The sequence below is a fragment of the Pinus tabuliformis genome, chromosome X (genome assembly GCF_031772625.1).
Source record: "Pinus tabuliformis cultivar Carrire ecotype Pingquan chromosome X, CPIR1, whole genome shotgun sequence".
Lineage (NCBI taxonomy): Eukaryota > Viridiplantae > Streptophyta > Pinopsida > Pinales > Pinaceae > Pinus > Pinus tabuliformis.
Window position 1 is genome coordinate 1,017,068,597 of NC_142308.1, and position 23,424 is coordinate 1,017,092,020.

Sequence of the window (23,424 nt, forward strand, 5' to 3'; positions counted from 1 at the left end):
GATGAAAGACTTGGAAACATCACTCTTCTATTGCAACTCATCTCTTTGAAGTTGCGACTCCAGTTGCAGGAACTCAATCATTTCATGTGCATGTTGTAGATGCACTTGAATATCAGCAAGAGTTGATTTGCTGATTTGCACCATGTCTTCAGCAGTTGAGAGGATCAAATTGTTAAGAATCTTTAATAACTGAATGCTTTTCGCCATGTGAACTTGCTGGAACTCACGCTCGCTTGCTTTTAATACTTGCTAGATTTTTAGAACTCGCTCGCTTGATGTTTGGTTGATTGTTGCACGCTCGCTTGATCCTGTTTTAACAATTGATTGTTTGAACTCACACTTTCTTGCTTTCACGCTCGCTTGATGTTGTGAACTTTGCACTTGCTTGAACTCACACGCTTGATTGATCAAAAGAAGGGTGTCGAATACTATCGAAAATGCACCCAAGAGAAATGCTTACAATGATTTGAATGACTCAGTTAAAAAACAATGGATTCACTTGGTTTAATTGATTCCCTATCAATTCAAAGCGTGGGTGTCGGTTTCAACCGAGAATGCACCCTTACAATTCAACTTAATTTGACTTTGATTACAATCCAACTTACAAATTATGATTTGCAAGTTACAGTTTTGTATTGAGCTTATTAAAAAATGGTGCAAGTGCAATTTCCAAAAAATTGTTGTTGAATTGCTGCAAAAATTGTTGATGTCGTCTTGGCTTGAAATGCTTGATTTTGTAGCGTCCTTAACTTGATTGCTTTGATTACATGATGTGAAATGTGCTTGCTTGGAAGATCATCTTATCAAGTTGATGATGTGATGCTTTGTGCTTGTGTACTTAAGCTTGATTACAGAAGCTTGATTAAGCGTTATTATACTTAAGCTTGCTTATGTGCATGTAGTTGTTTAAGCATAATACAAAGAGAGTGTTTTGATAATCTGAACACAAGTCATGCACACGCATTCATTACACATGGTGTACCTAAGATCCCCTTATTCAATTTCGGGCGGATCTAGGACACAAGCACCACAAAAATTATGATTTTATTAATTACTGGAGTACATCATTCTTCAATGTCACAACTTTGTCTTGGAAATTTCTCAAAGAGAATGTCACACTTGCAAACTTTGGAAGCAAATTGTCTTCAAAACCCGCCTGCACTAACTCAATCGCTCTCAAAGTAAAATATTGCTTTGAATTACAATAATGAATTTCACTTCACTCCAAATACAAAAAATCATTTCACCTTATTACTCCAAAATAAAAATTAAAAAAAATCCCAAAATTCAACTTATCACTCCGAATATCACTTATCACTCCAAACAAAAAACTTTATTATAAACACTTATCTCTCCAAAGTGACAAAACTCACACCTTGTGTATACATTCCACATGACATGCTTTCAAGCTAGGATATAATAAATTGATCAAATTAAAAAAATGGTTATGTTCCTTTATATGAATTGGATGTCAAATCTGATTGCAAACTAACTATTTTGTTGGCTTGAGGAGATTCCATCATTGGACCTTTGTCAAGTGCAGAGCTAAGAATTGGCGTAATTGGAAGTGACACTGATCCAAATTATGAACGATTATTCTCATTCAGCTCAAAGATCAATGAGGATGAAAAATCGAATCACAAAAGTGTGAATTTGATCTCCTTGTTGAAGAAATGCTACCCTCTTTGAATTTGATTATGCATATAAAAAATTTCTCCGCTCCCTTTCACATTCCACAATCTACCTTTGTGTTGTTTTCCTTGTACCAAAAGTTGTAGGCACCCTCAACTCTTCTTTTGTGCATTCTCCATTTGGTGACAAAATTTGATTTTGCTATAACTCACTTTGACATAGCCAATGATAGTTTGGTCCCGTGCAATTGAAGCCCCAACCTGTAACTCAAGTTGTGAACCTTAACTTTTGTGCAATATGGATGAGACCTTGTGGAAAATCGTGAGCTCCAAATCCGTTAGAAAACAATGAGCTCCAACCATATGTCTGCATGCAGTGAGCATAATGGTCTTCATTCACTACACATCGTAATTGACACAGCTAACCTATTGGTTCTGCTCTCTGTCTCCAAATCGCACTAAAAACTTCTTGGAATTTTGTGACTGAACTGCATGCACCCATCCTCAATTTTCGTATGGACTCAATACATTGTGGCCAGGGTCCCGTGGACAGCGAGCTCTTATCCACATTCCTCTATGCAGTATCGTTACCCATCGGGCTTCAACCCGATTTTGTCAACTTAGAAATAGGGGTTTTCGAAACTCCAATATATTGGGGCCGACAATATCAGTTATCAGGTCCCGACGGGGCTTTAACACCTTCTAACAGAATAGATTGATGACGCGATGGTTGTCAGACTTAGAATGGCAAGCTATCTAATTGTTCTCTTGAACTTAGACTCAAGATCTCAATGCCACACACAGTTGAATGATCGAGAACCCTTCTAATGAAAGAGGAAAAAATGATAATTTAACGCCCAATTACTCAAAGGTTAAGTGGACGAATGTTTCAAAAATGGTGAGACAAAGACTCGAACACCAGACCTTAAAATGGCATAGAAGATCACACTCTACCGACTCCAACAGTATCAGATGCCAACTTCAAAGTTGCAAAATTCGTCAACTTCCAGATGCCAGATTCCAAATGCCAACTTCTGATTACGCCCGAAGCAGTTGGGTCGGCCTGGGAAGCTTGCAGCCATCGAGGGAAAAACTACTTGATGTTGTCAACGCTTGTTGGGTGCTTTATCTGGGCATTTCACCAATAGGCAAGAGTTGATCCAATCATCAACGCTTGATGTTGTTGGGACCCGATTTGTAGAGTACGATCTAAATGAAGATAAGAAAACAATGCACCAAGCCAACAAAAATTGTGTGGAGAGAAGCTACAACTGCATATGCTTTTCTTTGTCAACTGCAAGGCCTCTAAGGGTGTTGGAAAGTAAAGGCATATTTGGCTCTGCAAGATGGAAATTGTTGACGTGCACCCATACACTGAATCCTTCGCAGTCTTTCACGGAGAGAAAAAAACAAAAAAAAAAACTAGCGTTTCTTTAATCCTTCGCAGTCTTCACGTTGATCTCAAGCAGACAATACAGGTATGTAGCTCTAAGACGAACTCTTCTCATCATTTGATCATGCTTTGGCGCAATTAATTGGTTGATTTGGCTTCCAGCTCCAAACTCAAATTCACATACAATTTGATCTTCCTTCAAACGGCCAACGATTTCAATCCTCAACGATTTCACTCCTCAAAGATACGCGGTTGCAAAATGACGCTCGGCCTCTCTCAATTCAACACGCAGGGCTATCCTTCTCGATTAAGAAATGGAGCATGCTACTGTCCACGGAATTAGCATATTGAAAAATGTTAAAATTGGCAACTAGGGCCAAACTCCATGTGGGTCATCTTATTTATGGCAACTGATATTTTTCTTGGACCCCTCTCATCGAGAGGTGTAGGATTGATCTAAAGATCATCCGATTCCAATAAGTATTCATGGAGTTGTGAATTTATTTGCGTTATAAGACAATTTGTCAAGGTCGGCCAGCAACCAAATAAACCCCACATGTGCTCAACGTTTTAGTATAAATAGAGGTGGCCTTCAAGTCATTCAACACACACTTGGGATCTCTTCCTCTCTTTACTTGTCTTTGGGTTTTAGTGGGGGGAGAGATCCTAAGGGATAATGCTGCCTTGATCCAGAGGGCAGAAAGTTGGCACTGCCGGAAAAGTCGGAACTGCTGGAAAAGCCGAAACTGTTGGAAAAGCCGGAAATGTCGGAAAAGCCAGAGAAGCTAAAACTGCCGAAACTATCGGAATGGCCAGAACTGCCGGAACTGCTGAAAAAGCCAAAAAAGTCGGAATTGCCGGAAATGCCGAAAAATCCGGAATTGCCAGAAAATCCAAAACTGCCGAAAAAGTCAGAAAAGCCGGAAATGCCAGAAAAGCTAGAACTGTTAGAAAAGCCGAAAATGCCGAAACTACTGGAAAATTCGGAACTGCCAGAACTGCCGAGAACAACCGGAACTGCCGGGAACAGCCGCAACTGCCAGAACTGCTGGGAACTGCCGAAACAGTCGGAGCATCTGTCTCCAAAGGAGAGCAACATGCAAGCGACAGCTAACTAACATTGGGACAGTTGTATGGTACTTAGCAGCAAATACACTAAGCATGCAAGGGACAACTAGCATGCAACAACAAGCATGCTAGGGACAACAAGCAAGCAAGGTGCAACCAACACATAGGTAAGGATGGCAACATGGTGCAGAAATGGCACATAATGCAGTACAGTGATGGGTACAGTCATGATTAATGAAGCGTGATGAAATGCAGCATAGTGATGATGGGTGCAGCATGGTGCAGCGCGGTGAGGTGCAGCATGATGACGAAATGCAGCACAACGATAGGTGAAGGAGTCACCTTGAAGAATTAGTTGAAGTAGCATGTCTTCAACTCATCTCATGTATCATCTTCTTAGAGATGATCTATGCTCTTATCTAGATAAGTCAAAGTGTTGACTTCTGTTGTAAACGTACTATCTCTCTCTCTCTCTCTGCTGAACTATTGAAGAACATATAAGAAGAATTGATCAAGGGTTTCCCCACATTGGGGTTTGTCCCTAACTAGCACCACATCTTGTGTCCTCTTGTCTTAGCTTGTCTTTTGCGATTTATGTTTATGTTCTATCTGCAGTTTACTTTAATGCTCATGTGATTGCTAATCTGGAAAAGATATGGAGCTAACAGTGAAAATTGAAATAAATTGCTCTAAGCATAAAACATACCTAAAATTAACAAAAAAATACGGGGCCCTCCAAAATTTTCTCGTTGGGAAATCCTTCACACAGGTATGCCGCTCAACACTGTTGGCTCCTCAGCCAATCCAGATCTGCAATGCTCCTTAGGCCCAAACTATGGATTCACTCATGCTCCAATACCACATGTAGAAATTTAACACACTAATAATAAACACTCAACACTCACAGACATGCCGGAAAAGGCCTCAGCCTTACAGCATTCCTCGCATTCTCATTATTAATCAATCCAATGTACAAAGAATGATAATAGTACAAATAAATACATGAGGAAGTTGTCTCAAGATAGTGCATCTATCTTGAACAAACTTGGTTGAGATATTTTCTCAACAAAACACTAATCTAGGAGAACTAGTTGGAGAGAATCTCTCATCCTAACTAAACTCCCTAGTTTGAGGAACTAACTCCTAATTCTCAAGATTTGATTTATTTAATTATGATATTTGGATTTATAATTGTTTTATTATGAGAGGGAGGCTAACAAAAATAATGACATGACAAACCAAGAAGGAAAGTGATCGATGGCTAATGCCCTACAAGGAAGAAGCTCGACTAAATTTCATGACATCAAGGAAAGAAAGTGATCAAGCAGCTAAAGGACCCACAAAAAGAAGTTTGTCATGTCCCTTTTCACACACATTTGTAACAGGTTATCTCTACACATTTTTGGCTAAGGAAAAGGACCCAGCGGTTTCAACTTAGGGACTTAGGAGAAATTTCGGCTTAATTTGGTTGCTAGTGGAAGGTGGGGGCCACCCACGTGGGAATTCGAACTAGGCCATTCGAATGGCTTGGAGGGAATTCGAATTGCTGAATGGAGGGGCCCACATGAGGCAAGGAAGGCCCACGAAGACAAGGAGGAGGTTCACATTTGGAGCATTCATTCACCTTGCAAATCGAATTTACTTGATTGTTCACTCAGCTGCTTAGTCGAGTCAACTTGTTGTTCAACCATGAATCTCTCAAGCGGGAGATTCAACCTTACCTTCGGGGGACCTTGAGTGCCTGCCCTAGGAAGGTAGTTCCACCAGCGTTTTCAGGAGATCCGGGAGTTTTCTACAACACCATCATTCAGCTACACTCAGGAAATGCGTATTTCTAGGCCATCAGGAGAACACGTAGAGGGAGATTGAACCACAATAGATCAGCCACTTGCCAGAGGAGCCAAGGAATCTGAAGGACAACATTAGACCAACATTCCTTGAGATTTTTGGAGCCAAAGAAGCCAACAACCTAGCAGTTCGAATTCTAGGCCTAGGAGACAGCGTAGAGGGCAAGTCCAGCAATTTCGTGGGTCTAGGGGGCAAGAGCTACAGCCCAAGAACTCATCCAAGAAGTCAGGAGATTTGTAGGAGGGATCAACCCGGCACTTTTGGACACTTTCCAGGAGGTTTTACAATCAGAATCCAGCAGGCCCAGTTTTGCAGTTGCATCTAAAGTTAGGCTCCTTGGGGGTCGAATTTCAGAAGTCTGAACCAGCTAAAATCCTTCATGGGTTTTCCTAGGTTTAGGCCAAGGAGTCAGGAGCTCGAATCTCATAATTTTTTGAGCACGGGAAGTGGTGTTTCCAACCATTCGAAGTCAGCAGAAAGAGCAGTTTTCTGGGCAGCGCAGTGCAGATTGGTGCAGCAGTTGTAGCAGCCTTTAGTTCAGCTATTGCTCACCTGGGTTTGGTCATGCTTGTCCATTGAGACAAGCCCAGGTGCACCATTCTATTTACTATTGTATTTTGCTCTTGAAGAAGTAATAAAATGGCTTAGCAGTTCCTTATTTCCAGCATTTCCATGGGTGCTTAGTGTCTATTTCGTTTTCTTGTTTTTTGAACTGATTGTATGCTTGTATATCACTTGTATTCCTACTTAGGAACATTACAAAGTTGTTCATGAAAAAGAAGAGTCCCTAGTTGAAAGGGAACTCTAATAAGTCCCTAATTAAGAGGGAGCTTGGGCAAGTCCCTAGTCAAAGGGAACTTGGGTACATTCCTTTACAGGAATGGGCATACCTTCCCTAGTTGAGAGGGAAAGATAGACACAACATTCTTGTCTTCACGTGGGAAGAAAGAATGGAGGATTGGGTAATCATCTGGCAATTGATGCTCTTTGAGGATGTGTAGGGCATCCAAGACAAGAGTAGGCAAGAGGACCAATATTCTTGAGGGTTGGGAAGCCAAGACAAGAATAGTCCTAGAAGGTCATACTCAGTGAACACCCGGGTGTGTATATACCTTGAGAGAAAATGATAAAGGTGTCTATAGTCAATGGTCTCGCCAACATTGTGCTCTGATCTAATGAAAAATAGAGTTGTCAGTCAAGGCCTTGTTGTGGAAACAATGTTGGTTACTATGATGCTATAACATATGGATTGTCAATCTGATTTCTCTTATGTGAATTCTTCAGATTGAAAATGTCCAAACACCTTGTAATGATTTATGAATACCTCCCTAGTTAAGAGGGAGTGTTGAAGAAAGTGTAACTAGGTTTGGTCTTCATATTGACTACGTAATTATAAATTTATGTAATGAAGAGACAAAGATAATAAAATGTATTTTGTAATGCTTGCCTCATGGGTTTCATGAGCAAGGAGTTTTTATAGGTCAAAGACTTCTTCTTGATGTCTTTAGGGATTTGTCATCTTGTCATAAATATATAATTTAGAGTCATGTATATGAAGTATTGTTACACTTGAAATGGACAATTTATTGAAGTAATTGTATGCTACATGACCTTGTCAAGAAGCTCCATAGAAGTCAACTCAAGTATGATTGAATATACCCCTTGATGAAGTCGGCCTATCCACAGAAGTCAAGTCAGCCTAGAAGAGGGAGACAGCCCCTATATAAAGGAGGAATTGCGGCCTCATTTGGTGAGATCAATTCGGTCAAGTTCTGAGATTGAAGTGCGAGAAAAAGACAGCTTTCTGGTGCATAAGGAAGAGGCAATTCAACGAAGAACAAAGAGAGTATAGCGCAGTAATAAGGGCTCTCTATTTTGGGTTTGTACCTACCTCGCATCTCTAAGGTAGGTCGAAGGTCACTTCAGGAGAGAACAATGATATAAAGGGTTTGCTATCTAGTGCTGAAAGGAAGTACGAAGAAGGACCATACAGCAAGGAGTAAGGGACTGCAAGGTGTGCAAAAGAGAGACGATATTAGTCTTTGTCTTGACCTCAGATACTTCAAGAAGAGACCGAAAATATACACAGTGTGAAGGAAGGTTTCCACAGTAAGAAAGAGACCTTGACACTGTGCATCAATTGTGTACAAAGAAGGACCAAAAAGGAATCTCTAGATGGTCGAGCCTAAATCTAAGGAAGGCTGGAAAGAAACTTATTGTAAAGGGCTATTAGACTAGAGACCGAGTTTCCCTAGTCTTGGAGAAAAGCAATGCGGAAAGGAAGATCAACATAAGGTGCCTAAAAAGAGTCGTGACAAGGTCTTGGAGGCATACTGAAGTCAAGAGTCTAGGGTTTGGAATTTGTCAATCAAACCTTCAATAAGAGAAATTTGCAGAAGGGTTTTCCTCTCTAGGTGACAGAGGTTTTTTCCCTGGCTGAGAGCCAACATCTTGTGTTCTTGTCTCTTTTGTTTTCGTAATTGTTTAATGAAGTAAAAGAACACACACTAGTAATAATAAGAGAAGATTGCACTATTAGGAAAAGCAAAAAGTACCTCACAAATAGTTATCATCGTTAGAAGAATCTCATCCTAAGCCAGATGCCCTAGATTCTTCAACAGTTTCTCCATTGGACCATGACATTTTCACTTAGAGGGATCAACTCCCATATTTTTTCTATAAATTGAGGCTATAGCTCCTCATTTTCCAATATTGTAAAATCGAGCTATTTGGCTAAGCGAAGGTCTACAATATTTTTGTACTGGAATGTTTTGATCTAATAAAGAAAGACTTTGGGGGCACATGCTTTGTGTTATTATTTTGCTTCTGTGGTAATATCGTTCAAATCTTTTTGTGCTTAATGTCCCACACTATCCGATCTATAATTTGTTAGTTTCATATGCCTTCAGGATTAATTTATGCAAGTTATCTTGTGTAATTTTTTGGATTGGAGGATCACTCTAGATCTCGAAGCACTAGTGGGTTTTTGGTTGAACTCCTAACCTTCTTCTTCATCGTGTAGTCCAATCCCTTATGGATTTAAAAATATCTTTTGAAGCGTGTAGAGATCTATAATTTTCTGAAGCAAATCTTGAGCATTAGGTAAGTTTTTGGTTGAACAAACAAACTCTCAAGGGATAGAAGTGGAAGAACCCACATCGATGTCTCTCAAGGGCTTATCAAATGATTTTTTTAGGGATTTTCCTTGCCATAGCTTGCAAATATACGCTTTAACTGAATAATCTAGCTTTTTGAGAGCTTCTTACTTGTTTGCCCAAGAGCGAAGGTGTCCTCATACTCTTTGGCTTAGCACTTGTATTTTTTATGTATATATTCTAACAATTTTGTACATATGTTTCTCTTGTATACAAATCACATATTCCTCTTGTATATATTTGGATCTTCTTTTCTATGCTTGCGCAGATCTGAAGGAAGATTAAGGGTTTGGCTTGGAGAATTTTCCTAAATTTTTTGTAGGTGGATGCTTGAAGATCAAGGAGACACATTTTGGAAGCTAAAACCTACCCTAGTTCGTGGATCAAGCCACCACCTCTCTCTCTCTCTCTCTTGTGTGAAAATTCCTTAACCACAGGAATTCCTACTGGAGCACTGATGATATTTCTTCTACTTCTTAGATTTACATGAACAAGTTATTTGCAGTTTCCTACGGCAAACATCAAAATACATAAACTGCAACCTACACCATTTAAATAATATGTCGAAACAAGAAACTGAACAATAGAGAAAGATACACACATATGACACATTTGTTTTTGGACAAACATCCCTAGAAAAACCCAATGCGGGAAAACCAGTGCAACAGATCTGAGGGTTTTTATTATTGAGATGAAGTATTTCTGAATACAACTACTGGATGCCCTCTCGGCAATCTAGTTACAAAGGAAATTGCTTAGCAGAAGAAACTGGTGAGATAACCTCACTCTACACTGCAAGTCTCGGCCGATCCCGCAGTTGAACTGCGAGTTCCCCGACTACTTCTACGTCAGCTCAATTGAGAATCGATTTGCCCTCATAAGCTATTCCATTCCTCCCTGCTCAGAAATGTCAGCTTCCCCAACAAACTCAGACTTCTGCACTGCTCTGCGTGGGGCCTGCATGAGCCCTTCCTGGCTCTGCGTCACCCTCTTTGCCCTCTACGCTACCTCCTTTGTGTGTCTCTATGCCTCTCTGCTGAGTATTCTTGGCTCTGGAGAAGATCTCCAGCCAAATCTCCCTCTAATTCCTATTATGTTAGTGTGGAAGCCGGAAAGACTAAGCAGTCCAAGAGACCTTGGGATCTGAATCCCAAGAGTCACCTATTGTACTATAAATGTGTATCTTATGTTAATAAAAAATATGAACTCACTGATTTATCTTTCCTATTGTTTTCCTATCCATGTGTGTTTAACATGGTATCAGAGCACAGGTCCCAGAAATAGTTGTAACTCATGCTGTCCTGAGAGCTACTCAGTCCTGAGCGCTACTCTGACATTGATTCCCTGGCTCTGCCTCTGGCTGGCCTGACTGCACTATAACCGTTTTCATTCAAGGCGGTATTGCGCTCTCTGACTGCCAGAGACTGCGCATTGTTTTTATAAACGTTTGCCTGAATACACTGTCAACGCTGCCCCTCTCTGCGCATTGTTTTTATAAACGTTTGCCTGAATACACTGTCAACGCTGCCCCTCTCTGCGCATACACTGCCAACGCTGTCCCTCCATGAATGTATCGGTTATTTCCTGCCATTTTATTTTGGGTTTCAAAATATTCCGACTTTTGCCATTCTGCAGTCAAACGAGCTATCTGGAATCACCAACCGTGAGCAATTTTGAGATAAGGTATGCGTATATACATTGTTTCTGTTGCCTTGGGTTTCAAAATTTTCCGACTGTTCATCGAATCCCATTCACATGGTTTATTCTATTTGTTATGCGGCTATGCAACGACAACTAACACTGTATCAGAAGTCCTAAATCCTTGGATATGAGTCCCAAATCTCTGCGCCATTCATGCTAAGCACGTCACCATTATGCCCAAAGATATTCAGCTCGACCGTCGAATCAGAGGCGAGAAGGCCTGATTATTGTGAACGCTCGGTAAGAGCTCCGATGCCATTCTTCACACAGATGCTTCAAAAACAAACGTCCTGCAAGAACAAAGATTCATCTTGGATGGATCGCTTCTTGGCAATGGGCATCAACAGCCAAGAAGATATTCCAAACACATGTCAGAACTTGTTCCAGAATATTGAACAGTCTTGCAGTTGAGTTTTCTCCATCTTCTCACCTTGTACCTGACAGGGGGAAAATGATGGTAATCTACAAGCTTCAAAGTCACATCAAGCGAGCCTGAGCCACAACCTGCCACACCAGTTTCAGAGTTGTAGCCAGAGACAAAGATGCCTGAACATGCCTTCAGTTGGCAATCTGGGACACTTCCTCTAGCAGAAGACTCCAGCTTCTTGCCAGTTTTGGAAGAGTTCCAGGAATTACAGAGTTGTTGGTCATCCTTAAACCATCACAGATTAAGAACACTTCCTCTAGCAGAAGACTCCAGCTTCTTGCCAGTTTTGGAAGAGTTCCAGGAATTGCATTAAGCATTCCAGAGTTGTTGGTTATCCTTAAACCATCACAGGTTGAGACTTCCCTTTTCAGGTTGAAGTTTTACCTTTTATGCGGGGTGAGACCTCCCTTTTATGGTTGAAGGTTTCCCTCTTTAAAACAATAGGATCACTTCCTCTAGCAGAAAACTTCAGTTTCTTGCCAGTCTTGGAAGAGTTCCGGGAACTGCACTAAGCGTTCCAGTGTTGGTGGTCATCCTTAAACCACCGCCCCTTTTTTACCAACATTTCATAGAGCACATTCAGCCTAGTGCTGCCATGTATTTTTGCACATTTTGTATTACAGCTCTCTTCTTGGACTCATACATAACCCTTCGGATTAAGGGGGGGAATGTTGGACACCTAATCCTAAAGGGTTAGTGTGGAAGCCGAAAAGACTAAGCAGTCCAAGAGACCTTGGGATCTGAATCCCAAGAGTCACCTATTGTACTATAAATGTGTATCTTATGTTAATAAAAAATATGAACTCACTGATTTATCTTTCCTATTGTTTTCCTATCCATGTGTGTTTAACAAGCTCACTATCGAAATTCTCCCGGCAGCTGATCTACTTTAGAAAAACGAACTTTTGAACTCTCTGTGTGTCTTTCCAAATGACCCTCAAGCCTCCTTAAATAATCTCCTCGTTGACATTCAATGGCCCAGATTAGAAGCTAATCAATGGCAAAGATCAATTATGCATGATCCTCATCTTCTTCTAGAAGTAACACCCACAGTTAGATTAATACCCATTAATTATTTTAATTCCCTAAGTTTAGACTTAGGGTCCCATTAAAAATAATTAATTATTTTAATAAAATTGTTTCTGGGTGGAATTTCCCAAAACGCTTTATGGTTTCTTTGGAATATATGTGCCCAAGCCTCCCTGCAAAATTTGAGACTTAGAGAACATCCGATGCTACCAAATATCAACACTCACTCTTAGCGAGGAATGTGCTCTAGTAATGCAACCTGCTGAAGCATCACTTTGTTCTGTAACATCTCCCTCTATATTGCTGATGTCTGACATGTTGTCCACCAACCACTACGCAAATGATGCATCTGTAATGCTGTTGACCCTGCCACTGTCAACATTGCATCTGTACTGCAACTCCCTCTGATTTTCTGCATCCGTGTCGTTGCTGGCACTACCATTGCCAACTGCCCCTGCACTGCAAATTGTTGTTGATACTACATCAGTAATGAAAAGACATCCCAAATTACTGAACTAACTGTGTTCAGTATGATACCATGTGAATGCTGGAGCCTGACTGTTGCTAGTCTCTACGTTAACCCTCTAAATCTACTGCGTTGTTGCTGACCTCTGCTCTGTGCCATCTGCACTGCTGCCAACTCTGCTCTGCGTTGTTGTTGACCTCTGCTCTGTGCCATCTGCACTGCTGCCAACTCTGCTCTGCGTTGTTCAGTCTCTAGCACTCCTAGCCACTGCAACTGTCTCTCTGACACTCCTCGACACCATCCGACACTAGTCCATCCTGCTACTTCTAATCTGGGCTCCCGTAGCAAGGAATTGATCCGAGAGGTGGGTTCCTCAAGGATCCTACCCATCTGTAGCTCTTTCAAACTACAGCTCTAAATCAACCCACCTCCCTCTTGGAGGTATCTCAATTGTCATGGCGAACTCCTCCTCCTCGATCTTCGCAGGTGCAGCCTTCAAATAATGCTTCTCATCTTTTTCCTTCTTTCTGAGAGGGCACTGTGTTGCGTAGTGACCCATCTAACCACACCTGAAGCAATTTATCTTCGAGACATCCTTCTTCCGCCTCTGCTGCTCCTGCTACCCCTTCGATGCAAGGGCTGCATTCTCATCCTCCTCCTTGGGCTTCGACCCACTACTGCTACTTTCGTCAAGCTTACACTTGACCAAGTCTCCTCTTGCTTGAGAGATGCCCACATCTCATCCCAATTCGGCAAAGTCGCCCTGCCCAGGATACTTTGGACAAAGACTTTCCATTCATCTGATACAGAATTGAGGGCCAGTCTAACCAACTGGGAATCTTGAGGTGTAGACCCCACAGCTAATAACTCATCTCGAGTCTCCTAAAGCTTCGTGAGGAACGGATCTACGCGCTCCCCCTTCTACATCTAAGATGATCTCAGCTTCTGCTCTAAGTACTTCTTTCGCTTCTCGGAAGATCCCTAATATAGCATAGACAACGCATCCCACATCTCCTTAGCAGTCCCTCTCCTAGCAATGTTACAGACTACATGATCCTTCACTCCGTCGAGGATCATTCTCTTGGCCTTCGCCATCTTTGCTCGGTACTTCTTCAGCGGATTTCGATCTGCAGGCACAACCAACACGCTGTCGACATATGTCTTGAGGGAGTGCTCATCTAGAAGGAATGACATCCTTGCCTTCCAGATGACATGGTTGGATGCTCCGTCCAATCTATCATGATCCCTCAAACCACTGGTTGCCATCTTTGCCACGAAAAGGTCGAGCTTCCCTCTCTGCTCGTACTGTTGCTCAGCAATTAAGAAAATGGACTTCTTGGCGGGAAGTCTGCTGAGGAAAAATTCCCTCATTGTGCTTCTCTTCTCTTCTGACGTCTTTCTGCCTAGCAAAACGACCTGCAGAAAAACTGCGTCCCACCAGCTCTTCCTCACGCTGAGGCTTCAACGCTGCTCCCTCTGCCACAACAAGATCTCGATCTGGAAGCCCTTCTCTCTATCGACTCACTCAAAGAGAGACTACCTCGAAATTCAACCCTCCAGCTAGGACTGCGCAAACCCCTTTCGGAATTCAAATTATTGGCTCCAGCAATTTTTTCGACCTCCTTTTCTGCTCAGCATTGGGTTCTCTAGCATTGTTCTTCTTGCTTCACCTGCACTAGCTCTGATACCATGTGAAAATTCCTTAACACCAGGAATTCCTATTGCAACACTGATGATATTTGTTCTCCTTCTTAGATTTACATGAACAAGTTATTTGCAGTTTCCTAGGGCAAAAATTGAAATACATACACTGCAGCCTACACCATTTAAATAATATGCGAAACAAGAAACTGAACAATAAAGAAAGATACACACAAATGACACATTTGTTTTTGGACAAATGTCCCCGGAAAAACCCAATGCGGGAAAACCGATGCAGCAGATCTGAGGGTTTTTATTATTAAGCTGAAGTATTTTTGAATACAACTACTGGATGCCCTCTTGGCAATCTAGTTACAGAGAAAATCACTTAGCAGAAGAAACTGGTGAGATAACCTCACTCTACACTGCAAGTCTTTGTTGATCCGGCAGTTGAACTACGAGTTCCCCGACTACTTCTGCGTTGCCCCTACGTCAGCCTCTAAGTCACTGCGTCAGCTCAACTGAGAATCGATTTGCCCTCAAAAGCCTACTCCAACCCTCCCGGCTTAGAAACGTCAGCTTCCCCAGCAAACTCGGACTTCTACGCTGGAAGCTACTACGCTATTTTGTGTGGGGCCTTTGTCAGCCCTTCCTGGCTCTACGTCACTATCTCTGCCCTCTGTGTTGCCTCCTTTATGTGTCTCTCTGCCTCTCTGCTAAGTATTCTTGGCTCCGGAGAAGATCCTCCATCCAAAGATCCCTCGGCCCCTCTCTGCAAAAGCTCACTATCGAAATTCTCTCGGCAGTTGATATGCTTCAAAAAATCGAACTTCTAAACTCTTTGTGTGTCTTTCCAAATGACCCTCAAGCCTCCTTAAATAATCTCCTTGTTGACATTCAACGGCCCAGATTAGAGGCTAATCAATGGCTAAGATCATTTATGCTTGATCCTCGTCTTCTTCTAGAAGTTACACCCACAGTTAGATTAATACCCATTAATTATTTTAATTTCCTAAGTTTAGATTTAGGGTCCCATTAAAAATAATTAATTATTTTAATAAAACTGCTTCTAGGTGGAATTTCCCAAAACGCTTTTTGGGTTCTTTGGAATACATGTGCCCAAGCCTCCCTGCAAAATTTGAGACTTTGAGCACATCCGATGCTACCAAAAATCAACATCTTGCGCAGATGTGGAGGCCAGACAGCTAGGGTTTTAAAAACGAATTGAAGGGGATCTCAAATTGGAGGCTTGGGAATCCATAAATATATAATTTTTGAAGGTTGTCCATACCCTTGTTCATGGATCTAAGAAGAGGGTTTCTCTCCCTCTTATGCGCAAATCTTTCCTCTAGAAACCCTTAACATCAAGGCTTGAGCGAGGATGTTTTGGAGGAAACAAATCATTTCATTTAAGGAAATCTACATTGTAAATTTTGTCATAATCATTGTAAATATTTCTCATTTGCATTCTTGATATCTTAAGGAAGGGTATTTGCTATTGAAGCTCTATTATGTAAACGCTCCTCAGGATCCTAAACCCTCACTTCTCTATAAGAGAGTTTCACTTGTAATAATAAAAGAATTTTATTTTATTTTTTGGAGGGAGCTTGGGGTTTTTCCCTTGGTATCCCATCTCCTCATTGGGAAGGAGGATCTCTTGGATGGTTGGTGACTAACTTGTTTACTTTGCTTTGTTAGCTTAGTTTATTGCTAGGTCGCTCACTCATCATTCACTTGGACTAACTCGCTTTTGTTTCATTGAGTAGTTTCATTAGCTACTTGATTTATTTTGCATTTTTCATTGAAGTAGTTTCATTAGCTTCTTGAGCTAATTTGCATTTGCTTCATTGAGTAATTTGCATTTGCTTCATTGGTCATTAACACACTCTGAACGAACTTCGTTAATTAATCAATCTGATCATTTAAGTGGAATGGTATTTTTCTATAGATATATTTTAAGACATTTCACACTTGAAACATTTCATTTGTCAAATCTACATCTCACTTGAAGCACTTGTTCTAATTTGGCATCTAAATTGCACTTTTGATTCTCTAAAATTTACCTCCAAGTATAAGCTTGGTTAATAGATATTTAGGACACCTTCCTCAACTGTCAGTGAATCTCCTAAATTTGAGTTTGGAGAAAAGGTTAAAACGCATGACCTCGCAGTTCTCTTGTTGGTCGAGTCCCTTATAGGAATGAAGGCATTTAATTGGTTATTGTACAAGTTTGGATTAACAGCATTTCATTTACTTGCAAGCACTTTAAATTATCTTCTTGTACTTGTCTATTTCATTTACATGCTCATGATTAAATTGCCTTTGATGAATCTATATTATATTAGAGCAAATCTCTCTTTTAAGTAAAAGTTCTATTCTCTTGCAAGTTCTATTTCTATTTGTTGCTCATATATCAAAATTGTATATAAGCTCTTGTGGTTTTATTTTGATTTACTAACTCTTATTTTCTGCAGCTTCCCATTTTTGCAACTTGTTGATCTTGAAAGTTATATTTCATTTGCAAGTACTGTGGATTCATTTGTGAGCATATATTTCTTGCAAGTTTATATTTGAAGGCACTGGTCTACTCACATACATTTTTCTTGCAGGATTTATTTTCATTGTTATATGCTCCTAATTATTTGTACTTGCTAATCTACCTCACTTCAAGATATAATTCAAGTTGTTAAATTGATGAGGACTTAACTAATTTAATTCACTAATTATCTCCTAGAACTTGTTATTTATAACAACCCTTCATTAGAAATCTTCCTTAGGGTCTACCCCCCTTGGCTTAGCTAGGAGAGAGCCTAGACGGAGAGAGTTGGGAATAGGTGACGGCCCCTTTTCTGAGCTTTGCCACAAAGAACACACCTTGTGGGGTTGAGGAATTTTCCCACATTTCTGGGTGTGCAATTTCGTGGACAACAAAGCTTATGGTAGATAATGAAATCCATCAACTTTTGATGCATGAGGAATCAGGCAAGAAAGCAATGGGTCCAGCCAAGGTAGTAGTAAAGGAAGCCACCAGTTGACCCACCTTCAGCTTAATAAATACACGTGTTTTTTAAGTTATCAGACTTCTAGGTGTTTTTTGTAGGATTTATACTACTATATTTATAAAATGATGTATTTGAAGTTGTTCTTGGTATGCACCTATATGCAGGAAAACCATATCTTTTTGGCTTGTGAATTCCTGCCTAAAAGCAACTTTTGATGTATTTCAACTGCAAGCTTTCCTGCAGCTTTTATTTAATATTTAATATAAATTCTCCAGATATGGTTAAAAATAATAATAATACAATTAAGATTATGCCCAGCAACATAGTTCCTCGGACCTCCCTTTAACATACCTAGAATTTGCATTGCTTCCTTTGAGGCAAATCAAAAAATGCAACAATAAAAATCGTAATCATACAGATAACGAAAGTAAATCCTAGACAAGCATAATAGGAAAGAAGCAGAAACAGCAGATAAATGCTGATCTCTACAAGCTAGAGCCTAGATGTCCATGTGACCTGAATCCCACTATGATCAATCCATGTCCACAATTCCAAACTCGCCCCAGAACATTTCAATTATTGCACATGCTAATCCAAATTGCATGGTAAAAGTGAAATTGTGATGTAATCATCATCATGTTAGCAGCTACAGTAGGACCAGGAAAAGAGACTAATAAATGAACCATATAAAATACAATATTTAAATGAGCAAGAACTATAACATATTTCAAGAGGGTTAAAATATGCTACAATACTATAAAAATAACAAAGATGTGGTTACATCCTGGGACAATGCACCACGTCGACTTATGTACTCTTATATGAAGATTGAATCAATGCAAACCCTGAAAATTCCAAAGTTTTAACAACTGTTGAGGGCCACCGAAAATTCTAGGACATTGCTGAATCTGCACAATAAGAATGCAAAAAATCCAAATAACCCCCAAAACGTAAATCCATTACACAAAATATGACCTAGTGTGCAAGCGAACTACCCCTCTTTTATGCTAGACTGCACATAAGACACAGGCTGCCACCCTTCTTACCCAGGACTCCACTAACAAGCAAAGACACTGCAACTTATGTAGTGAATATTCTCCTTATGCAAGTTCCAGCTTACTGATGCTCAAACGGTCATTAAAGATCATAAAAATTGCTCTTGCTCCAAATGCCCAAATAATAAATTAATGATCTGAAACCTCATTGTCATGAAGAAACGTGAGCATACCAAAAACAACATTCTGGAATGAGATTCAGATAGCAAAGAATAAAACATAGGTAATCTAGCATGACACTTAGCTGATCTAGCATAACCTCTAGAGAAGTCTACATTTGAGGAAGCATTCAAGAAACTGACCAAGAATTGAAGGACCAAGGAGGATCTCGACGTTCTTGCTGATTGTAGGATCAAAAGTGTAAATATCATATAAATATCTTATGTGTAATGAAGTTAGAACTTAGAAGACAATGGACAGACAGAAAAGACTTCTAGTGACAGCCAAGAAGTAGTACTCAGAGTTGAACAACCAAGTTGGGATTTAAGGTGAATAACTAATGTAGTGTTGTCCTGACCAGAATAATTAAAAGCCTGGTGGGTTAGCTCAAGTCTTTGAGTGCTTTCAGCTTCATCCAGGAGATCTTGGGGTCGATTCCCCGGACTGGCTGCCTCTGTTGGATGCCTTGTTCAATGACCCTGTTCGGTTAGGCACCATAGCTCACATGAATGGCTTTTCACTACATACCATCTATAAATATGGGGAAGTGCTTGGGAGTTTCCCTATGAGGTTTTCCTTGGAAAAAAAATTAGAAAAAATCATGTAATGGAATGAATGTTAAAGTAATAGGGTGAACAATCAAATTGGCAATAAGGGTGAATAATTAATATAGTGTTGTCATGACTAGAATAATTAATGTATTGGACTTTGTCTTTAAATATATTATGTTATATTGGTAGTTTGGTTGATATTATCCATATTCATATATTCAAGCTTTGTTAAACCCTTGACAGCTCAGCTCAAGTATATTTCATCAGAATCAAAGGTATTAAATATCAGAAACTTTAGCCTATATCAATCCCAATACATATAAAGAGACCTTGTGTAAATCTATTCAATTCTATAGACAATGTAAACAGGCTAGCTTTAGATACTTGAAAAAAGTGTCACTTTCCTTGAATATATTGAAATCTCATGTTGATGTTTTGAAGAATAAATTGTATTCTCGAATCACGTAAAGAATGAATGTCCGTTAAATACGTTGTTGCACGAAGATGTTGCAGAAGATGAAAGTTTAACCTCCAAATTTGGAATTCTAGCTTCCTTATCTGAACCCTCTCAATCGAGGTACACCCTTGACTCTGTAAGGACCTTGAAATCTTGCATCAACTACAAGGGGTTGGCACCTCATACCACAGTCGTGATTTTAATTTGATCCTTCAACTAAAGTATTTTTAGAATTTTCTAATGCTCAAGTCTCACAAAAGTGGCAAGAGACACACACTTCCCTCTTCATTTGTGAGAGGTCAAGTTGGGGATTACAAATTACATCTTGGATGCATGGTAATGATTCAGTTTTTATCAAGCAAAAAGGGTGGCAGCCATTCATACACCTCTATTCTTAGCCAAAGCTTTTTTTGACTGTCTTAGCTCCCACTTGTATTCATGCCTAGGGAATCTAGATTTTCTTTTCTCAGCCTTCTTGAATACAAAATGAAATTGGAGCCTCAAGGATCAGATAAGCTGCCAAGTTTCTCCCAGAAGACCGGCAATTCAATTCTCTACCTCCTCTAGTAAGCTATGAGACTCTCTTCCTCTAGGCATGGGCCCGTTTTAGTCTTTTTAGATCTTCTGTCCTCTCTGTTTAAGTTTTTTGTGAAATTCTGAAGAGGGAAGCTTAGACCTTAATAGAAAACAAAGGAAAAGATGGGGAATGAAGGCCTCCCTTGGATACCACAGGGGCAGCATAGATGCAAGGAGGAGTTAAAGAACAGAGAATGGGCAAGCACGTCCCCACTTTGAAAGCAAACCAGGCACAAGGAAATTCTGAAAATTCTAAAGGGACAAGCCTCAGTGGACAAAACTGGTATCGAATTCCAATGGAAGAGGGGAAAGCCAAGAATCCTGCTCACAACAACAAGATCTTGTGCATTCAAGGTCTTATCAAGGGGTCTTCATCTTAAAAGCTGAAAGGATAAGAGGTAAACTTTGCCTTGGCTGATTTGAGCAAAAAGTTGATGGAGATGGAAAAGGTCCACAAGGCTGCTAGGAAACAGCTGCAATTGAATTTGGACTTGATGGGCACAGGTTTATGCCTTTAGATTAGATGTAACTCTCACTCGAGGAGTCTTTCAGAACAGCAGTTCATTCACTTGCAATAGCAAGACAGCATCCCAGTCCCAGTCTTCAAGGAAGACCTGGTGCCCTGCGCCAATGCTACTCAACCCCACCTTGCTTGCAGATACATGGCATTGGACTTGATTTACAATACAAAAGCTCTAGTTGGTCCAAAGTTTGACATTGGTTTATGCTACTTCAATATGAGTAAAATATCCAACAATGGTTTTGGAGGATTTTTGTATGGATTGTTTGTATCAGGCTCATTGTCCCGGCCCTAGTATATTTTAGTTTCATTATTTCAGTCTGGTTATTTCAGTTTTAGTCGTTAGGGCATGTCAAAACCCCAGGGTCCAGCATGGGACCTTGTTAGATTTCGAAGTTCGAACCTCTTTTATATTTCTTTGCTGAATTTGATAGGTAAGTTGTAGCTTTGGATAGGTGAGTACACAACTGTTCCCTTTTGTACTTAATCCAGGAAATAAAATTTGTGTTTTAATGATAATTCGTTTTACGAGTAAGAAAAATAAAGGACATAACTGAGAATTTGAAGCTTGCAGTACAGAAGTAAAGTAGACAAACAACTTTAAATGCGTAAGAAAACATAATTGTCATCAGAACATATGTCCAGGCCAAGGTCTCGGCCAAAACGCCTTCGTGCTTGCCACGTACAACTGAAGCAATTAAAGCATGTTAAACATACTGACTATGGGAGCTTACACCGCTCAAGATTGCAGTGAAGAAGAAGCAGGAACCATCCCTCTTTCAGAGATTTGCCACCACGACCAGATCCAAACAATTCACTATACCCATAAACTATTGCACCAAGGTCAAGTTCATCGGGGGTATATCTTACATACGTGGTATCCATTACCAAGGCCACCAAAAATATATATATATATATAAGGGCACAGTAACTGGGAGACTGATAATGACATTAAGTCTCTAAGATATTTGTTGAGTGTGAAAAACAAAGGTATGTTGAGAATTTGTGGTGAAGACTTAACAAGCCTCGTGCATTAAAGTGGTGAATTGGACTAACGAGCCTTGCAGTGGAAATTGAATATTGCGCAGTCAGGGACATACACATACAAGTTTGTATGCCTATGTATATAATCAATGACTAATTACAGAGAGTAGTCGGATTAACAATATCAGAATAGAGTAACAGAAATTTCCCTAAAGGAAGTGACATGCTATTTCAACCAATTTCTGATAACAAAATGCCGACGGTTTACCACATTTGACATAAAACTTTACAAAAAATCTTTGACTGGATCCCATGATAAATCAAAGTAAATCTATGCAAATTTCATTCTACTTTATCATCCCCCAACCCTAGCATTCTTCAATTAAACCCTTTTCAGTGCGCCAAATAAAAAGGGCCTGTAGATCACAAATCCTGAATGCAAAAAATTACAGGAAGAGGAAAAACTGATCAGGGAAAATCAAAATGTGGGCAATGCAGAACGACCCACCATGGCTTAAGTTAAAATTTGTGCACGATCCAGCGAGATTCCCGCTGCTGCCTCCTCCGGTATGCAGCTCAAATGCACTTAAGCACTGTTACAACGACTGTAAAACTATCCTGTCAAGAACGGCAGAGGAAAAAGGTGATATCCTTCATTGGCATAAAGACAGTTCAAATCAAAACAATGGACAAGCCCAACTAACCTATCAGACTGAAAAGTAAAGGCTGCCTTGCTTAATTTTGATGATGACAATTAAGCAAAGATATGTTAGTGTAACGTACACTATCATTTTCATATTGCTAGAGCCGACTTTGATGCCGATGCCTTATCAGTCATAGAGGGAACGCTTTAACGGAGCGATACCTTTTCATTCTCGACAGATTGTTTAAAGTGACCGCATTAAATTTTTATGTCTATTGTTTAAAGGAACCGCATTAAATTTTTATTAATGAATACTTCATTAGGTATTTAATATATTTTACTATAATAAGGGGGAAAATTCTCCATTTGTGAATTTGTGATAGGTATTTAATTAGAGGAAAGAAGAAAAAAAGCAATTAATAAAAGTTTTTGGGGTTTTATATTTACCATTTATTATTAGTTTATTTTTCAATCTTTTATAGGGGTATTTAGCAAATAGACAATGTTATATATTACACCAACTTTTTAGAAAGGTATGTCATTTTATTTAATTTATGAAATATAATAAGAATTTTGAAAAAACATAGATAGAAATATTTTTGTTTTTTTAAACTCTGGTAAATTGGTAATATGTTGGAATAATCTGGTTGAGTCTCATTATCAAATCTTCAAGCTTTCTTATAACACCAAGAGTATATCCAACCATCTGCAAGTTAGATATACTGATAATTTATGACTCAGCAAGTGCTGAGTTGTCGCCCAAGAAGGGGGGTGCCTATTCTTTAAGTCTTATCACAACGGGTAAAGATGTCCCTCCATGAGAATCAATCTTGGATGGAGAGGAAAACAAATCATTTTCCTGCAATCATCATAAGTGTGAAGGTGAAGTTGAAGGTTGAGGTGGGGGGTGAAGGTGTGTATTTGTGAGCGTTAAAGTGGGGTGTGCATTTTTTATAGTGGGAGTGGGAGTACAAATCCTCCTAATCTCCACACACACCCTCCTTATTATAGGGATGGAGTTATAGGCAATGAAGAAATGCACATATTCCCTCTCCACCTTCATAAAAAATTGATCATCTTACTAGTTTGAATGGCAATATAATGTAGAATTTATCAAA

The 23,424-nt window shown here is 39.8% G+C and overlaps 1 protein-coding gene across 5 annotated transcripts in view; it reads right to left on the reverse strand.

The window, feature by feature from the left end:
- LOC149143194 (c-Myc-binding protein) overlaps nucleotides 1–22,570 on the reverse strand; it is a 181,746-nt gene extending 159,176 nt beyond the window's left edge. The window contains exons 1-2 of one of the 5 annotated variants that reach the window (XM_089449151.1): nucleotides 22,447–22,570; nucleotides 22,172–22,281 (exon numbers count right to left, since the gene is read on the reverse strand). In XM_089449151.1, the coding sequence (XP_089305277.1) occupies nucleotides 22,172–22,174 (3 nt within the window). In that variant the 5' untranslated portion in view covers nucleotides 22,175–22,281; nucleotides 22,447–22,570. The other 4 variants (XM_089449154.1, XM_089449153.1, XM_089449152.1 and 1 more) reach the window with 4 other exon arrangements.
- Nucleotides 22,571–23,424: the final 854 nt, after the last annotated feature.